General features: G+C 44.7%; 3 protein-coding genes across 8 annotated transcripts in view; 2 read left to right on the top strand and 1 right to left on the bottom strand.

The window, feature by feature from the left end:
* The window catches only part of LOC6048845 (kinase suppressor of Ras 2), a 207,923-nt gene that overhangs the window by 121,577 nt on the left and 67,846 nt on the right, over positions 1-18,500 (bottom strand). The gene's annotated exons all lie outside the window — the stretch shown is intronic.
* The window catches only part of LOC6052411 (glutamate [NMDA] receptor subunit 1), a 211,166-nt gene that overhangs the window by 171,885 nt on the left and 20,781 nt on the right, over positions 1-18,500 (top strand). For 5 of the 6 annotated variants that reach the window (XM_038266329.1, XM_038266327.1, XM_038266328.1 and 2 more), the window contains 3 exons: positions 23-345; positions 16,500-16,559; positions 16,634-16,820. In XM_038266329.1, the coding sequence (XP_038122257.1) occupies positions 23-345; positions 16,500-16,559; positions 16,634-16,820 (570 nt within the window). The remainder of the gene's footprint in view (positions 1-22; positions 346-16,499; positions 16,560-16,633; positions 16,821-18,500) is intronic. The other variant, XM_038266332.1, reaches the window with a different exon arrangement.
* Positions 10,135-10,615, top strand: LOC6050592 (translocon-associated protein subunit alpha). The gene has a single exon (XM_038266338.1). It carries the CDS (start codon positions 10,157-10,159, stop codon positions 10,487-10,489), a length of 333 nt encoding a protein of 110 aa, XP_038122266.1. The 5' UTR covers positions 10,135-10,156; the 3' UTR covers positions 10,490-10,615.

The raw sequence follows: 18,500 nt of genomic DNA, 5'->3' as shown, positions 1-18,500 counted from the left end.
CGTAATTTTAAAATAATTTTAGAGAACGATTACTGCTGCAAAGGATACTGCATTGATTTGTTGAAAGCACTAGCTCAAAGGATTAATTTCACCTACGATTTAGCGCTATCTCCGGATGGTCAGTTTGGGCATTACCAATTGAAAAATCATACTACTGGTATTGGTACTACAGTGAAAAAGGAGTGGAATGGATTGATTGGAGAACTTGTTGCGGAGAGAGCGGATTTAATCGTAGCACCATTAACTATAAACCCGGAAAGAGCTGAATTCATAGAATTTTCTAAACCATTCAAGTATCAAGGGATTACCATTTTGGAAAAGAAACCATCTAGATCCAGTACACTCGTAAGTTTATTGAAAACCGTCATCATGGGTGACATTGGGTCTGAGAGGTGAAATTGGGTCATTCAAATTTCAGGATTTTTGTATGACCCAATCTCACCCCTGATGACGGTACTCGTTTTATTTTGGAACCAAAAATATGACGGCTGAATTATTTTCCTTCATGATTACACTCAAAATAGTTTTCACCACAAAGCTGCATGAACATATATGTGATTTTTTTCCATATTGGTTATCATGCAGCATTGACGTGAATTCCCGGTGGAAGCAAAATCTGCAGCGTGTCGACCCATGATGGCTGTTCTCTATCGTATCAGGTGGAATTAGCAAGAACTTCACGTGAGATATGCATGACCTTTCGTCACGTGGAGACTGCGTGATTTTTATTGCGGGTTTTGCTACTTTGTTTTCCCTTTATTTGATTATTTTTATTTTTCGTACATCCAAAGTTAAAGAACGAGGGGATAGTCCTCAAGAAAAGAAACGTGAGGAAAGCGCTATTTTGCGAGAGTATAGTCCTCTCGCGTGTTCATTCGTTCATTGGAACAGTTCATCCTATTGAGTGGCTTATATGGACAAATGAAAGCCACTTAGTCACCGAACCATGGTGGCCCATACGGCAAAGACACGGTTGAATATGGGTCATTCCATCTGAAGCGGAACAGCATTTGAAAATTACCATCTCCGATTCTGCTCAAATTTGGCAGAGCTGTTGAGACTATCAAAACATGCAAAAATCCCGAATTTCGTCCTAATCGGACCACCCCCTCCATTTTTGTACCCTCCCAAAAAATCGACTTTTTGGCGATTTTTGAGCGAAACCCCTATCTTCAAACGACGATAACTCAGGAACCACAAATCTTAGATAGTCGGTCTTAGACTCAATTTTGAAGGAAATTGGACGTATAATCCATTTCCGTGATCAAAATTTAGATTAACATATTATTTCTACCTGTATTGCGCAATTGAAAACTTGAAATGACCGTATTTCAAAACAGCCCTATTTATTTTTTAAATTTGACCTCACCACCGATTTTACATAAGAATCACTTATCGATAGAAAGGAATATGTTTCGTTCCAGAGATATCGAATTTTAAAGTTTTGAGTATTTGAGATTACCTAAATTAGCTACATTCGCCGCATATGCTAGAAGCACTCAGTCGTGCTGATCAATAATTACTACCTGTTGTTCTGTAAGATGAATTATTTTTATATTTTTATACGATTTTGAGATAATCAATACCTTGAACAATCTATTTTTTGTGTAAGGAATATTTATTGGGTAATTTTTAATGCACTGTTTTTCCTGATCACAGTGTCATTGAACCATATTAAGTAAAATTTGAACGTTTATATTTATTTGCAAATTCTACAACGTTTTTACAATATTAAAAAAAAAATATTCTTTTTTCTATTGTTTTAATATTTTTTTCTAATTCCTCATTCCTTCCCACTTTATCAAATTATTTCTTTTATTTGAAGCGAGAACAAATCTAGAGTTTTTTTTTATTAGGCCCTATAAACATGATGTAGTAGATGAAATAATTCTCATGGGTTCTAGAACTTTTGCCATGTGCGGTAGCTAAATAGTGCCATTCAGTAAAAACCTCAAAATCTGCCTTACGGTTTGAATGATTGATCATATTAAACCGATTTTTATATTGTGAGCCTGTTTGATCTGAATAATTGATGATTTATTTTTTCAATTCTGGTACATTTAATTTCAAAAACAAAATCATATACTTCTGATACATGTAGACAGCAGCTGTATCGTCTTGCAAGATTTCGAAATGGTTGACAAACTAAAAAAAGATTATTGTTCGGACGGTGTCAAAATCAACACCACTGAATTTGATCTTGATTAATTAATCTTTCTGATTTTCTAACATTTTTCAGTTTTATACTTGCCAGAAATCCTCCTCCATGCTTCATAATAGTTTTATTCATGTTGATTCATAATTTTTAACACGATAATGTATCGTACTCTTTTTCTGAAGTGTTACTTGCAAGATCAATTGCAATTTCCTGCTAGATCTGCGGGAATTCCATTCTGCCCTGTATTGCGTGTCGTTCTTGCTCTATCCTGTGGGCTAGCACACAAGTTCACCGTATACATTTTTTTTATTTATGATTCTACAGCAGTTTCCTACTGTGGTGTACATTCAATTTATGCCTAATTTGCTAATGATTAATTGGGATGAAATCTTATTTCAATAAATAACCAGGTAGCAGTTATTGATCAGCGCGCCTGAGTGCTTCTAGCAGATGCGGCAAATAAAGCAAATACAGGTAATCTAAAATACTTAAAACTTTAAAATTCGATATCTCTGGAACGAAACATATTCCTTTCTGTCGATAAGTGATTCTTATGTAAAATTGGACGGGGAATACGATGGTAAAGTCAAATTTAAAAAAATAAATAGGGCTGTTTTGAGATACGGCCATTTAAAGTTTTCGATTGCGCAATACAGGTAGAAATAATATGCTAATCTAAATTTTGATCACGGAAATGGATTCTACGTCTAATTTCCTTCAAAATTGAGTCTAAGACCGACTATCTAAGATTTGTGGTTACTGAGTTATCGTCGTTTGAAGATAGGGGCTTCGCTCAAAAATCGCCAAAAAGTCGATTTTAGGGAGGGTACAAAAATGGAGCGGGTGGTCCGATTTGGATGAAATTCGGGATTTTTGCATGTTTTGATAGTCTCAACAGCTTTGAAAATTTTGAGCAGAATCGGAGATGGTAATTTTCAAATTTGCATTTTTCCTTGCACACTTCAGGTGGAATGACCCATATGCCGAAGGTCTTGGGTTCGAGTCTCGGTTCCTGTACTTTTTTTTTTTTGATGGATGAACTTTTTTTGAAGATGAACCTATGAGTAAAGTACTCTTGGTAATTTCGGGATTTATCCTCTCCGTCCGCCCACAGTACCATTTTACTACCGAATCGTGCTCCTTATCCTCTCGTATGCCGATGCCCAGTTCTGAGTGTATAAAACAACACGAATTGGATACTTTCAATTAATTATTATTTTCAACACATTTAGAACTTGGAAACAACGTAGTCACACTCAAGCACACTTACAGTGTATCAAAAAATTGTCCGTACAACCATGTGCGGTAACATTATTCGGTGTTATAATCCCTAAATCTTTAGTAAAGTTCCAAATTTTATATATCAATCGACGCGGGAGAATGTCCTCATTACGACCCTGACATTGGTTTGCCAAAAAAATGTAATAAAAAATTACAAATATAAATGACTAATAAGGGTCCCATATTTAGGCCAAAAAATTGTCCGTTCACCTCATTAATCTACTAAGTTTAGTTGATTTATGATAAAGCAGTTAATTGAAAGTCGATAGTTTGTCATTTTGAAGTGCCTCCAATACACTTGAAGCGATTTTGAACTTTTGATAACTGTTATGTTGGGTATCAAAATTGAACTATCCCTGTACACAAAACACAAATAGCGCACAGCGCTATCTAGACAAGTTTGGACGAATGACAGGAGGTGTAGATGGAGAAGAAATTGTTGAAATCCCCACCAATAAAAGTTTTCCACTCGCACAGAACGATCGCCCCCCCCCTCCCCCCCCCCGGAAAGTGATCCCCCGATAGTGCCGTCTATCACCTGGCCTGTGAGCTGCCCCGATCCCGCCCGCTAACGTCGCTACTCGCCCAGCACAGTTCGGTCACGTGTGCTCCCCAAGGGTGGCGTGTGTTGCGCTGAATTGTCCGGTGTGACCGGCGTGTGCCCCCCGAAACGATCCCCAGCGGTGGAAAACGGTCCCGTCCCAGCTCGTGAGCTGCCACGAATCCCCGCACCCGCAGTGTCCCCCATCATTTTGGTGCCGTGACCAGGATACCTCTTGGCACGCCCCGACCCCAACACAACGTAGGAAGTTTGGAGGTTAGGTAACCTCACTTCGGGGATCACGAGGCCGCACATTTCTCGCACGTGCTGTCCGCTGCACTGCTAGTGCGCCGCGCCTGCCGCGAAGAAGTTGGAGTGGCTCCAATCTCTCATCCCCCATTTGCGGTACTTCCTGGGTCTTTACCCGTTCCAGCCTCGTCCATTCGTCCACGTGTGCCGCCCCGGAAGTGGCCGTGATGTCTGCGGCTGAGAAGAAGATCCGTCAGTTCGAGACGCGGCTGAAGGTGGTGAACGAGTCACTGGCGCGAGTGAAGCAGTTTCTGAACAGCTACGCGGAGGAGCAGAAAAGTGAAGTTCCCCTCCGGTTGGGCAGATTAGCTTGAGACGTTTGAGTCGCTGATGGCGCAGTACGAGTTGGACGACACCGACGTGTTCGAGATGGGCTGCCTGCAGCAGCGTGCGTCTGTGAAGGAGCTGTACTTTAAGTGCAAAGCCCGCTTGCTCGAGAAACTGCCCCCTGAGGAACCAAGACCCCCCGCGCCCATCCCAGAAACGAGTCGCCCTGCGCTGCTGTCTGGCCTGTCGAACGTGAAGCTCCCGACAATCACGCTCCCGGAGTTCGACGGCGACTACAGCAAGTGGCTCACGTTCCACGACACGTTCCTCTCCCTAATCCACTCGTCGAGTGAGATCTCGTGCGTGCACGCAAAACCGCCAATGCGAATTTTCTGACCATTGGCACAAAATTCTTGAACATTGGATGGTCATAAACAATCATGCGCATTCGATGTTCAAAGCGGCAATTTGAAAGCTCGTTTCAATGTGTGCGTGCCATCGCACGCATTTTTTTATGTTTCACCTATTCACCACTGGCGGTGCCACTGTTCGTTACAGCATCCAGATTAGTTCCGCTTTTTTCCACCAGGTGGATTTATTCGATACCCCAGGACGCAAACCAAATATCACCAGAGATTATTTATCAAAACAGACCATTTCTGTTGTCGTTAAACCAAAATTCAAACTAAATCAATCGAAATTACCATAAAATCACAATCGAATTAGTTTATTTTTTGGTTTAACAGAACAAATTGGCTGCTTCGATAAATATTTCTCCTAAGAGAAAAAATAAGTTATCGAAAAACACACAGCACCTTTTTTTATTAGTTGTAAATTAATACATCAATTTTCTCTAAATTTTATAAAAAGTTACTCAACCTTTTAAAATAATTCTCAGTTGTTTGGTCATCCCTACGACACCACGAGTCACGAACCTGTTGGCGGCAGTTCCAGATCACGCAGGATCAGTTTGCGCTTGAGCCGGTGATTCCCTCGAGGACCCTAGCTTCGGTATTGTCGCCGGTTCCCCGAATCGGCGACGACTTGAACCTCCTGAGGGCGCTGGGGTTTGCCTCGACGGACCACCAACACACACGCATGCGTTCACACTACTTCATGTGCTCGTAGTTCGTCTGGGCCAATCGTCGTAACCATGCTTTTAGACAAAACCCGGACCCCAGCATGGATCCGTCCGGTCAGGTTCGCGATCGTAGCTGTTGAAGGTGCGACAATGCATACCGCGCTCGGGAAGGTTTGCATGAGCGGTGATCCGACGGCTGTGCCGCAATCGTTAGTTGGAGGTCAGCGATGATCGTTGCCGGCCAGGACGGCGAATTCTGAATAGACTTCTAGAGCGACGCCTCGGTGAAGGACTGCGAAAGCGGTGATAGATCGGCTGCGAACTGGACTTGACGGCCGACGGCAAAAGGGGTTCGACGTCGGTAAGACGAACTTGCTCGATACGAATCAGGTCCAGTCGTCGCGAGTAGTGGTCAACGGACTAACGTGGTCATCGACGCCGGGTGGATTCACTCGTAGAAATGTTCGGTTCCGAGTTCATGCTGAAAATCAGTAATGTCATTAAAGTTTAATCGGGGAAAATACATTCAATCTTACCTAGAACCAAGGGATTCGGCCGGTCCCGATTGCGATCGGCTGTTGAAGTTACGTCGTCGCGATCCGCGCTCGGGACGAGGGGTTGCGCGAGCGGTGATCCTGACAGCTGAGCGGATCAAGAAGATTTTTGCCGCACGGAGGATTGAGACTTGATGTTCATCCGGTCGTGGAGGGTCAACAGCTTGGGCCAATCAGCATCACTCGGGACTGGCAGGAGTTACCTTCGTCACGATTTAAGGGAAAACGTTGCGCTCGTCAAAGTGCTTTTCGAACAGCACCTCTTGCAGGTCCTTGACCTTGTTGCTGTTGTAATCACACACTTTGTGCAATGTTGGCGACACCTGGCCGGGGCGATCCACGATCGCTTCGCACATTAGAATGACGCTCGCGGCCTTGGTGTGGTTCAACACCTCCACACCAACTCGCCACTCGGAAAATAATCTGGTAAATTTGAGTGTCTGGCGCAGGCGGACGTTTGCTGCTTGCCAGTTCCTCTCAGATTATAAATCTTCTTCACGCGTACCTTTTGTTTGACAGCAAGCACTTTGAATCTCACAACTTGGCACACGGCACATCCATACACATGGAGCATGAGCATGAGCATGGTTGACTGCCAATGAGCTGCTACTCCGTTATTGACGGATCAGCTGAAGTTACACAATGAACCAACAGATGAGTAGTGGGAGCTAATCATCCTCACTGTATAACCCCTGAAGATCTCTGCTTTAAGTCAATACCGGCGCCCCCCCAAGGAGATGCAGTTCAACAAAGGTAGGAATGTTAGTCCGATAGTTGAAGTTGCAGACTCATCAGACACAGAGTTTGTCGCTCTATATCTGTTGACACCGCATGAGACCGTTGAATCCACAGCATCTCCTTCAAGCATCACGGGAAGTGGGGGAATTGTGTTAGTAGGGGAAGGAAATGGAAGGTCAGGATTCATCTTGGTAGATGATATGACCAGAATGTGAACCATAATCGTTGCCTTCTGAGCTACGACGCTATGAGAAGGACTTATCATTCGCGTATTTTTATACTTCTTACCGCCGGCGTGCCATCCGAGCAACGATGCTTTGGGATGGACTTTCAAAACGAAATGAAATTTTAATTAACGCATTCTTCGGTGACGTACAATTTAAAATAAATCCGGATTTATTATTGGTAGATGATATGACCAGAAAGTGAAACATAATCTTTGCCTTCCGAGCTTCGACGCTTTGAGAAGGACTTAATTATACATCCGAGCATCGATGCTGTGGGAAGGGCTTTCAAAACAAAATGAAATTTTTAGTAACGTATTTTTCGTTACATGTAAACCTCAAATAGTGCTGATACACCGAACTGTTTCAATCGATTTCATGAAGTTCTTCGCGCACGACTTCTTTACAACCAACTTAACCACGAATTTACCCAGTCCGGACCGCAAACAACCGGCTCAAAAACAGGAAGACAATATATACAAGACGACTCGAAGCCTTCTATCAATAAATTCAAGAATCTTCTAGCACTTTCAACTGATCTCCCCCACGAACACCACACGACTGAGGGCCAAACTCGCAAAGCCACGCGACACATTTTTTCAATGAATTCAAGAATCTTCTAGCACTTTCTCGCGGATTCTCGCGCGTTGATTCGCCAACTGATCTCGACGAACACCACACGACTGAGGGCCAAACTCGCAAGGCCACGTGACACATTTTACGGCACATCCATACAGGAACCACTTTTGGCTTAGCAAAGTGGCGATAGTTCCGGTGATCCCACGGAACTCCGTAAATCCCGACCGACCGATGCGAGAAGGAAAAATAACAACGGGAAAAATGTGAAACGTCAAGCTGGTTCAACAAGAAGACTCGGCTATTTTAAAAAGGATGAAGAAGAGTTTTATCGGTTTTATCGCTTGGCAGTGGCGAAACGCAAAAATAACGCATACTAAGACAAAAAATATATCGTATGATCGAGAGTGTGGCTGTGTTTGTGATTTATTAAACGCTTTGAACATCTGATGTTCAGAGTTTTGAACATCTGATGGGTTAAGGCGAGTGAGCATCCAATGGTCACCGGAATATCTTTGCGTGTGCTGAAGTTCCACTTCCTCCGGTCGTCACTTTTCGGAGAAGCTGCTGGCAAGGTCGCAAACTCCGCTCCGCTCAGGGCTACGCCATCGCTTGGGAAACGCTCACCAAGCACTACAACGACAAGAACCTTCTGCGGAAGAAGCACATCCGGATGCTGTTGAAGTACCCCAAGATCCCCAACGACTCCGTCGAAGCACTGCACGCAGACCTTAAAGCAGCTTGGGGAACCGATCGAGCAGATGAGCTCGATCCTGATCGAGATGCTGGACGACAAGTTAGACGACGCTTCGCTGAGTGCTTGGGAGGAATCGATCGGTCAGAAGGAAGAGCGGTCAACTTTCAGCGCGATGATCGAGTTCCTGCAGAGGCGCGCACGCGTACGCGATACGATCCAGATCAACCGCCCGCAGCAGGTCGCACCGAAGTCCGGAAGCCACAATCCCGCGCCCAAGAAGCCGTTCGAAACCCGCGTCAACTCGAACGCCGCAGTAGAAACCCCGCCCAAGACTTTCCCGCTGAGCCCCGCCTGCGACAAATAAAGGCACTCGATCATGGACTGCGCTGCGTTCAACGGCATGAACGTTTCGGAGCGCATGAGGGTGGTCACAGACAAGAGGCTCTGCAGTAACTGCTTCCGAAGCGACCACTTTGCCCGGAACTGTCGCTCGAAGTACCACTGCAAGCACTGCAACAAGCGCCACCACTCGATGATCCATCCCGGCCCCGGATTGCAGGACACGAACCCCATCGTAGCCACCCCCGCTCCCGTGAATGCCGTTACGAAGTCGAGCAGCGCCAGCGTGCTGCTGTCGACGGTGGTGCTCGCCGTTTTGGACAGCTACGGCAAAGAACACCTCGCTCGTGCCCTGCTGGATACCGGATCTCAACCCAACGTGACGAGCGAACACCTGTGCCAGCAACTTCACCTGTTTCGCAAGGTTGCCAACGTCGCCATCTCTTGTGTTGACAGCACGATCACGAACGCCAAGCACAAGGTCAGTACCGAGGTCAGATCCCGTGTCAGCCGTGCGCAAGGTGACTTGTGAGACCCCGCCCGTTACCATCCCGATCGCCCAGTGGAAGATTCCGGAGCATCTAGCACTTGCCGACCCGGAGTTCAACGTGTCCCGCAAGGTCGACATGATAATCGGAGCTGCTCACTTCTACTCGTTCCTGCTTGAAGGCCGGATCCCGAGGGGGATGACACTCCACGATTTGATTAAAATCGCATCAAATCGCATCAAATTCCACCTTATTCGCACATCGCACCTTCATCGTGGTTGTTATTTGCTCATCGCGGCAAATCGCGCCAGATCGCGCTCATCGTGCTCATCGTGGCCAGATCATGCTCGAATGAAAATTCTTGTTCATGCAGTCAGGGTTGCCATGCAATATGAGTTCTTGCAGTTTTCCGTGAAACTAGCCGCACTGCAAAAATGTTTGTTTTGATGTATTCGAGCAGTCAAAAATGTAAATAAACAAATTTTAGAGAATTTTTAAGAACGTTTTGGAGCAATTTAATTTATAAGCAGCGCTCTTGAAACTAAAACAAACTAACCCAAAGTAAACTAACGTTTTCTTCACTGTCGTAGTCCGCGTCGGCGTCTTTGAAGTGCTCCCCCCCCTTCGGAGCGGCGTACAAATCTGCGAAAATTGTGATTCAAAGTTACCCCTCCACCAGTGATTTAGGCTGCTGGTTACTCCGTCGTTCCTGCTCACGGTGGATGGTGGTTCTCGGTTGAAGACCCACACCGCCGAGGATAAGTTAGACGCGGAGGTTGAGGGAGAGGACGCGTCGGTGACAGACCAAGCTAAGGAAACTGAAATGGACGATGAGCCGAAAACGACGAAGATACGTTTCTGTTGTTGATCCGTCCGCTGAATCTGGTTCGCAGTTACCCGTCTATGTTCCTGGTCGGATTTGCTAACAAGGGAAGCGACGATTTCATCGTTGAAACCATCCAGGCTTCGTTCCGCTATCAAATGTACTTTAACTACTTTTTCCATAACTTCTCGGCCTTAGGACATCCGTTGGGGCTGAACATAGCGCTGATCTATCGGGACGCCAGTGGCAAGCAGTTCTCGGAGGCTGTCTTTAACGAAAGCTTCTCGATCATCGTCGTGTTCCTGGCCGCAATCGTGGTGCTGCTGCTCGTCCTCGGCCGCAGTTCTGCTATTCGTATGGCAAGCGCAAGCGATCGTTGGTGGTGCGCAAGACCGTCGAACCGGAAACACTAACACCAAGGACGTCGACTACGAGTGGATCCCCGCGAAGACGCTCAAGAAGGTACTAACTCCTTTAAGGGCGCAAAGTGTTCCCCAAGCAAAGCCCTAGGCAGCGAAGCGGGCTATCGGAGCGACTAAATCGCGAAACTCGCGCGCTGGGATGCCAGGTCGGAATTTGAAAAGTCTGAACTACTGAAAAAAGTCTGTGCATGTCTGTACACATACTTTGACCTAAACTCGAGCATCAACGATCGTCTCAAAAAAATGATGAGCGGGGGGTGTTGTCAAAACCATCCTGACTTTCAAAAATCGAATTTTCGCTCCGTTTACGGAAAATCTGTGTATATCTGTGTCATATTTAAAAAGTCTGTGTTTGTCTGCGCATCACAAAATGTCTGGACACAAGTTCAAAAGTCTGTGAAACAAAGACACATTTGTGTACCTGGCATCCCTGCTCGCGCGCAACTCATCCATCGCGAGGTTTGTGGCCGAATAAACCCGATTAACCACTCGGATCCCGGATGGATCGCAAACTGTGTAGCTGCTCGAGCGGATGAGCTTAACCTTCCCTTGGTATTAAAAAAAAACACACATGAGGTACTGGGGTCCTTTTCGACCCCAAACTTTAAAAAATCGTCAAAAATCCAGTTTTTGACCGATTCCGGTTCTTTTGGTTACAAATGAAAGCTTAGAACGTCCCCTTTCCGAAACCGACCCGGAAAACCGGATTTGGTCACTGTGGCCACCGGGAATCGGCTACAACCAAAAAAAGGCCTTTCTGAGACCCCAACTTTGACGACCTGTATCTCCGGCAAATTTAAACCAATCAGGATGCTCCGGGTTGCATTCGACAGGTATATACCTGTACTTTGACCACAAATATTAATATCAGGGCCAGGTGACCTACCGGTTCTGGAAATCCGGAACATCCGAAAAGTTCATATTTTACTGTTTTTCACGTATATGTGATACCAATACTCTCTGGATAGTTGAAATTGATCCATAAAACTTACTAAAAACACGTTACACGATTACCAGAACCACTCTAGAGTGTTAGTGGCCACTTCCGGGTAACCTGGAACCGGTTCCCGGGTACCCGATGAACGGCCAATTTGATTTTTTTGTTGAAAACCCATCATGTCGCATATCAAACTTCATGAAATTGAAAGATTTGTCCATCTTTGGTAATGCCGTTAATCGCTGAGCCATCCTGGCCAATCTGGAACCGGTTACCGGTGGCGCCTTGGGGACACTTCCGGAATATGAGAGAAACCCTATCAATGTTCGCTGACCCATCCTGGACAATTTGGAACCGGCTACCGGTAGCCCCTTTGGGGACACTCCCGAAATATGAGAGAAACCTTATCATCCGACATATCAAACTTCATGAAATTGAAAGATATGTTAATCTACGGTCATGACAATGGACCCCAATACCTTTAAAGTAACTTTTGTTATGGACGCTCCCCTAGGGGTCGTCCGAGGTATTTTTGTTTTGTGAAATGTGTATTTATACTATAAATTTAATGTCAGAAAATTTGAAGGCTCTAGCATGTATATAACAAAAGTTATGGCAAATTTAATTTCCAAAAAGGCCGAAAAGGACCCCAATACCGTAGGAAGGTTAATGAATCTCGATAGTGCGGTGGCTCACCGATGCTGGAAGACGCGATCGATTTTGTGTCGCAGATTCTGACGACTGAAAACCTGGCCTTTCCGTGTAACCAACTATTCCGAGGCTGGACTCGGCCAGCTTGACCAGGTCTCCGTGCTTGACGTCACCGGCAGTGTTCAGGACGATGCGGGTGCCTTGTAGTGCGAATCGACGAAAGCCTGCCTTGCTAATCGTTTGGATGTTCTTGGTCGACCCAAGAATGATGCTTCCGAGAGGAATGGAAGGCGGTCGCGTGCAGATGGTCCAAGACTACTTCCTGCAAGTTACCTTTCTCACGCAGGAAATACGCGACGCCGTTGTTGCAGGCATCCTCGTACCGCGATCCGGCATCGATCCAGAGAAGAACAGTGGAAGTCTGCGAGCCGGAATCCAGCTGGCCACACGCAGTCCACGGTCCAGCTGGGTCACCTCTGGCGGCGGAACATTGAAGTTATATCTGTTTGGACAGGAAGTCACCTAATTGTGGAATTGTAATACAACGATAAATAAAGTAAATGAAAAAAAAGCATGTGTGATAGGTAAAGTGTTACTAAGTTGAATATTCACGAAATTCTTTATTTGAATTGCATTCAAGCTAAATTAAATGCGAAATTGTTCAGACTCTAACAATTGTTTAGGTCGGGTTCTGCAACGGAGCTGTCGATTTCTTTATTAGTCTCATCACTACTGGTCGAGTCGGGACCGTGGTGTAGGGGTAAGCGTGATTGCCTCTCACCCAGTCGGCCTGGGTTCGATCCCAGACGGTCCCGGTGGCATTTTTCGAGACGAGATTTGTCTGATCACGCCTTCCGTCGGACGGGAAGTAAATGTTGGCCCCGGACTAACCTAAAAAAGTTAGGTAGTTAGCTCAGTCCAGGTGTAGGAGTCGTCTCCCTGGGTCCTGCCTCGGTGGAGTCGCTGGTAGGCAGTTGGACTAACAATCCAAAGGTCGTCAGTTCGAATCCCGGGGTGGATGGAAGCTAAGGTGTGAAAAGAGGTTTGCAATTGCCTCAAAAATCAAGCCTTCGGACACTTTGTTTCGAGTAGGAATCTCGCAATCGAGAACGCCAAGGCAATGCTGTAGAGTGAATAATTTGATTTTTTGATTTTGACTACTGGTCGAACGCCGTCAGCTGGCAAGCCTGTCCGACTGCGTCTGCAGCAGCAGCCGCGGCCACTGTCAGACGAAGATTCAGAGCGTAGGAAGTAGAGTTGATGATGCCAATCGTCCGGAAAATCTCCGGAGATGATCGTACCGTGGCCACAGACAACTGGAAATATTCCAGAACTTCCGCGCAATTCCATCAGAAGCATCCTGAAACGTATCACTTCCGGAACGTCAAAAGGTCATCTCTGCAAAACATTATCAAAAGGATCATAATTCAATTAGCAATCACGTAATCGAAACAATTTATTTATTTTAATGTTTCCTCCCTTTCCGGGAACTGATGTTGATGTTAATTAGTCGGATAATCTTTTCAGCACCTGAAGTGTCAAGTGTTGCTATTCCAGGTGGCGCGAGTTCCAGCAAAGCTCCAAGATACCACCAGTGCCCTTGCTGTGCACCAACTGGTCATTCTGGATGATCAAGATGGATGTGGACGCACCGAGTTAACCGGCTAGTGTCTTTTTGAGCTGGTCAAACGCGTTTCTGGTGGTATCAGAAGTGTATCCGAGTGCTCGGCAGCGGCAATTCTTGGCCGATCACGTGATCAAGCTCGCGTAGATTATCTCGGCGATTCACTTAACCCTCTCGTAGTTGTAGATGGTTTCCCGCGAGCCGTTCGCTACCTCCGCCGAACCATCCTCTCGATCGACTCAGCAGCTGAAGCTTGCCGCGGCCGCTGCCTGCCGAAAATCACATTGCTCGGCGTCGGTCAGGTCGTCTTCGATTGGCGACGACGTCCCTGGCGTCACCAGCTGGTTCTGGTTGTCGGCCCATCGCGTCTTGCACTCGACCCACTCGTAGTTGTAGATGGTTACCCGCGAGCCGTCCACCGCCACCACCAAACCTTCCTCCGGGTTGAACGTCTCGAGCGACTAGTTCAGATAGGGTAGATTTCGCCGATGCACTCCGACATGGTTTTGTTCTCCGAGTCGTCCTTCATGTCGTGCGATTCAGCCTTGTGCTGAATGATATTATACAACAACAAGTGCTGGTGCAAAAAACTGGACAAACTCGACAAACTGGAGACCGGAAGTCGTGCATGACCTCGCAGAAGATTCGCATCATATCGACCAGTTCGGCGTCTAAAAAGTGTGCAAGAAGAAGAGCGAGAATGTTAATTACGACCAGGGTTACCAGGTCTGAACAGAAAATAATCTGGCAAAAAAACTGGCAAAAACCTGGCAAGCCACTTTTCTCAAAGTAATGAGCGAAATAGTGTTCAAAAATGGTGTATTTTCACTGTTTATGCATTATAGCTTCACAAAATAAACATCATACTTCATTTCAACAATGTCTGGAAGAAATAAAAAATAAAATTTTACAAATTGCCACTCAAAAGAACTGGCAATGCCAGATTTATCTGGCAACCTGGCATCCCTGATAACGACAGTCAAGTGGTGCAGCGACAGAGCACGTGTGAGTCCTCAATGTTGGGCAGTCCTTTACCACTGGGCGGTGGTGACGACGGTCTGTCCGGATTAGTGGCCGAGCAGATGAGCAGTGGGGACCTGGGAGGGTTCACGATGAACTATTGCGCGATCCTCTGCAGGACCTTTTGGTTGCAAAGCATGTTCAAGGCCAGCTGGTTGAGCAGGTTCTCGTGCTCGGAACTGATGCTGCTGCTATTTCCACCAGCCGTGGCCATCGTTACAGCTGCTCCAAGCGGTACAGTCGAACCACTTCTGTTGTTGCTACTGGTCGTTGTCGTGGTGTTGCCTCCACCTCCGCCACTCGAGCTCGAGATGCTTCTGGCCGGGCTGCTACTTCCATAGCAGTGCTGGTTGCGGTCGTGGCCGCCGGCGTAAATGCAAAACCACCGATTCAACCGGCCAGCTCGAGCGATTTTGCGTCCAGCTAACTGATAAGGTTGTTCGTAGTCTGGATAACGATCGCCGGCACCGATTTTGCGAAAACCATAACCTGGGAAGAAGGAAACAGGCAGGGGATTTGGGTTGGATTTGGGCACGAAGACTGCGGGATCCGCGACAACTTCCAGCACAGGGGCTCATCTGGGACGTCGACATGTCGGATGTCGCTTGAGCTGGCGAATCGACAACGGCGATTTCCTCGCCTTTCATTCCGGATTGGTCTTCTCTTCGGCGAAAATTCTCGCAGCCGCCGTCCTTCTCCTTCATGGCGGGCTTTCGGTTGTCCGAGAAACTTCGGACGGACCAGGTTTTGGTAATCCCGTAGAAAATTTGTCCTCCAAAAGCCACTTTTTCCACGTGTTTATTTTTTTGTTTTGTTTTTCTCTTCCACTGCTCGAATCGAATTTCAGCAAGATCTGTCATATGGTTGCTGGCAAACTCATTCGAGCAGTGTACAGCTCACATCGCGCGATTTTTCTACATCGCGCTCTCATCGCGGTGAAATCGTGCCAGATCGCGGTCATTCTTAGTAATCGTGGCAGATCGCGTTCATCGAAAGTTGAATCGCGAGCTCAAAAAATATCAAAAACTTTTCAACTTTTAAATAAAAAAGTTTGAACTTTCTACGAATATTCACCAACGCGAACTTTTAATTCAACGAACGATCTTTTTATATTTAAAGTATTTTTTCTTTGTGTGCAGCAAAATTGATTGTTCCACTTGTGTGGTGTTACACCTTGGTTACACCGCAATATCACATAAACAGCTTGAACATAAAATTAATCATGCTAAATATCAAAATTAAATTCAATCTCAGCTGCCCAGTCACGAAATATTCTAGCAGAGCTGGTTCTGTCAGAATCCTGCTAGAACGGTGGAGCAATCCTGCTAGAATGCTGTAAGAATATCCAGCTCTGTAAGAACCCTGCTAGAATCCTGCTAGAACGTCGTGACTGGGTGAAACCGACAGCCGTTCCGTTTTTTCCTCAGCTGGTTGGTTTTCGTGAGGGATGAGCGAGCCAGAGATATTTTGTTTTGGTTTTCATCATTCTCTCTCTATCACATCTCAACTGTGTTGCCAGTTTAATGGGAAAAATTAGGCAGTGTTGCTGGTAGCAGCATTAAATGAGCTGCATTTCAGCATATGCTAGAGCAGTTGCTTTAGAGCTGCCTAATATTAGCTGTTTTAATGCAGATTAGCTGTGGAATGCTGGTTTACAGCCTATTAATGATTTTTTTAGTGCGGATGGTTACTTGGATAATGGATATAGAGTGTATCAAATTTATTCAAGCCGAAACCTAAATTTAAATAAACTTTTTGTTTTCTTACAGGTGTCTTTCTTGCAACCTTTTAGCAATACCTTATGGATCCTTGTTATGGTTTCTGTACACGTAAGATAATTATATTATAATATAACGCATTCAAACAATACTATAGAATAACTTATCACCTATTACTGTTTAAGGTCGTTGCTCTAGTACTTTACCTTCTGGACAGATTTTCGCCGTTTGGTCGATTTAAGCTCACAACCAACGATGGTAATGAAGAAGATGCACTCAATCTCAGCTCTGCCATTTGGTTTGCTTGGGGAGTACTGCTTAATTCTGGAATTGGCGAAGGAACTCCACGTAGCTTTTCAGCACGAGTTTTAGGTAAATAATGTGGTTTTGTTTGGTACACTACATTTTTAATATGAGCAACTCTCTACGAATTCGGCCGATTTCGACCATTTTTATTTTTTGTATCTTTGATTTGACTCAAACTTTGTGGGGGCCTTCCATATGACCACAGAAGCTATTTTGTGTCATTTTTGGCAGGTGTCCATACAAAAATGGTAGGGTAGAGTAGTCATCAATGAGAACAATGATAAAATGGCTCTCACAAGTCGTAGTTTCAACCAATCAGGCTCATATTTTTGGAAAAGGTGTGTCTACTGGATACACGTCTGCCATAATAGTGGCTTTGGTTATGGACGCTCCCTTGCAAAGTTATTCATAAATGTTTGATTTTGGGGTGTAAAAGTAAATTATGACTGAAAATTACATTTTCGCTCATAGGCTGCCAATAACACAAAAACTAATATTTCTCCAAATTTCTTTCGTCATTTCATAGGGCATGAGTTGGGCTACAATGGCCTTTCATTAGATTTGACCAATATTAAGAATATACCCAGAATCCAGGGCTGTCTCATTGTTCCCCACTCTCTTCAGCCCATGGGTAACAATGAGACACTTTGATTTTTCTTCATTAAACTTTTCAAAATCTAGGGAAATCCTTCAAAACATGAATTGGAAGTGATTTTTGGCATATTTATTGAGTTTTGACTTCATTTAGCCAAACATATAAAGTTATTTGGTATAAATAAATGGTGTTTACTAAATTTAAATACTTTTTAGTATAATTTTTGTTACTTGAAGTTTCAAGTTTTCAAAATTGCTTTAAAATGTTCAAGGCAAGTCACCTGCAACGGAACAATACCAAAACATGATGTTTTACAAGAAAAGTATTGATTTTTGTAGAGTGTCTCATTGTTCCCCACCTGTCTCATTGTTCCCTCCAAGTGCGTCTACATTGAGACAGTTGGATAGCTCTGACTGTAGAGGTCGGATCGATCTCATATTTTGGTCAATGTTAGAACACATTAAAAGAAGGAAATTGCAACAAAAAGCTCATTAAAACATGCTAAGGAAAATAATACAAAAATCGTTGAATGTTAAAAACCAAAAGTGTCTCATTGATGACTACCCTACCCTACGTAAATATTCGAATATCTGTAACTTTTTAATGAATTTTCTGATCAATTTGGTGTCTTCGGCAAAGTTGTAGGGCCAAACATTGAATATTACGCCCATTTAAAATGTTAGTCTTGATTTAAAAAAAACAAAATACTTTTTTCGAAAAGATCGGAAAAAATCACGAATGTTTCATGTTTTAACATTGAAAATCGGACCATTAGTTGCTGAGATATCGACATAGCCCGGGGTGGCTTTAATAGGTTTTTCAAATGCCAGTCAAATTGATATCTAAACATTTTTGAGAATTTTGAGTATATAAGCATACTAGGATAGCTTATTATCGAATATATATGCAAAAATGTGACTGTTACATTGGATGTATCAAAATTAGTGGCCAAATCAAATTTCTATCAATGTCACCCGGACTATCAAAGTCACCCCAGTTTACGGTACACGTGGGACCCCAAAGTTCATGCTTCCCCTCGAGTTGAGCCTGCGCAGAAATTTTGTTGGTCGGTGTTATTGCTAGTGCCAATGGCTTTGGAGTTTAGAGTATGGCACAGAGTGCAGACGCCAATAGTTATATTTACGATTAAA

The sequence above is a fragment of the Culex quinquefasciatus genome, chromosome 3, assembly GCF_015732765.1.
Source record: "Culex quinquefasciatus strain JHB chromosome 3, VPISU_Cqui_1.0_pri_paternal, whole genome shotgun sequence".
NCBI classification, from domain to species: Eukaryota; Metazoa; Arthropoda; class Insecta; order Diptera; family Culicidae; genus Culex; species Culex quinquefasciatus.
The sequence above is the reverse complement of the archived record's forward strand: the minus strand, read 5'-3'. Positions and strand labels throughout refer to the sequence as shown.

Coding starts and splice junctions, on each gene's coding strand:
- LOC6050592 (XM_038266338.1), top strand. CDS start 10,157: ATGTTCCTGGTCGGATTTGCTAACAAGGGAAGCGACGATTTCATCGTT.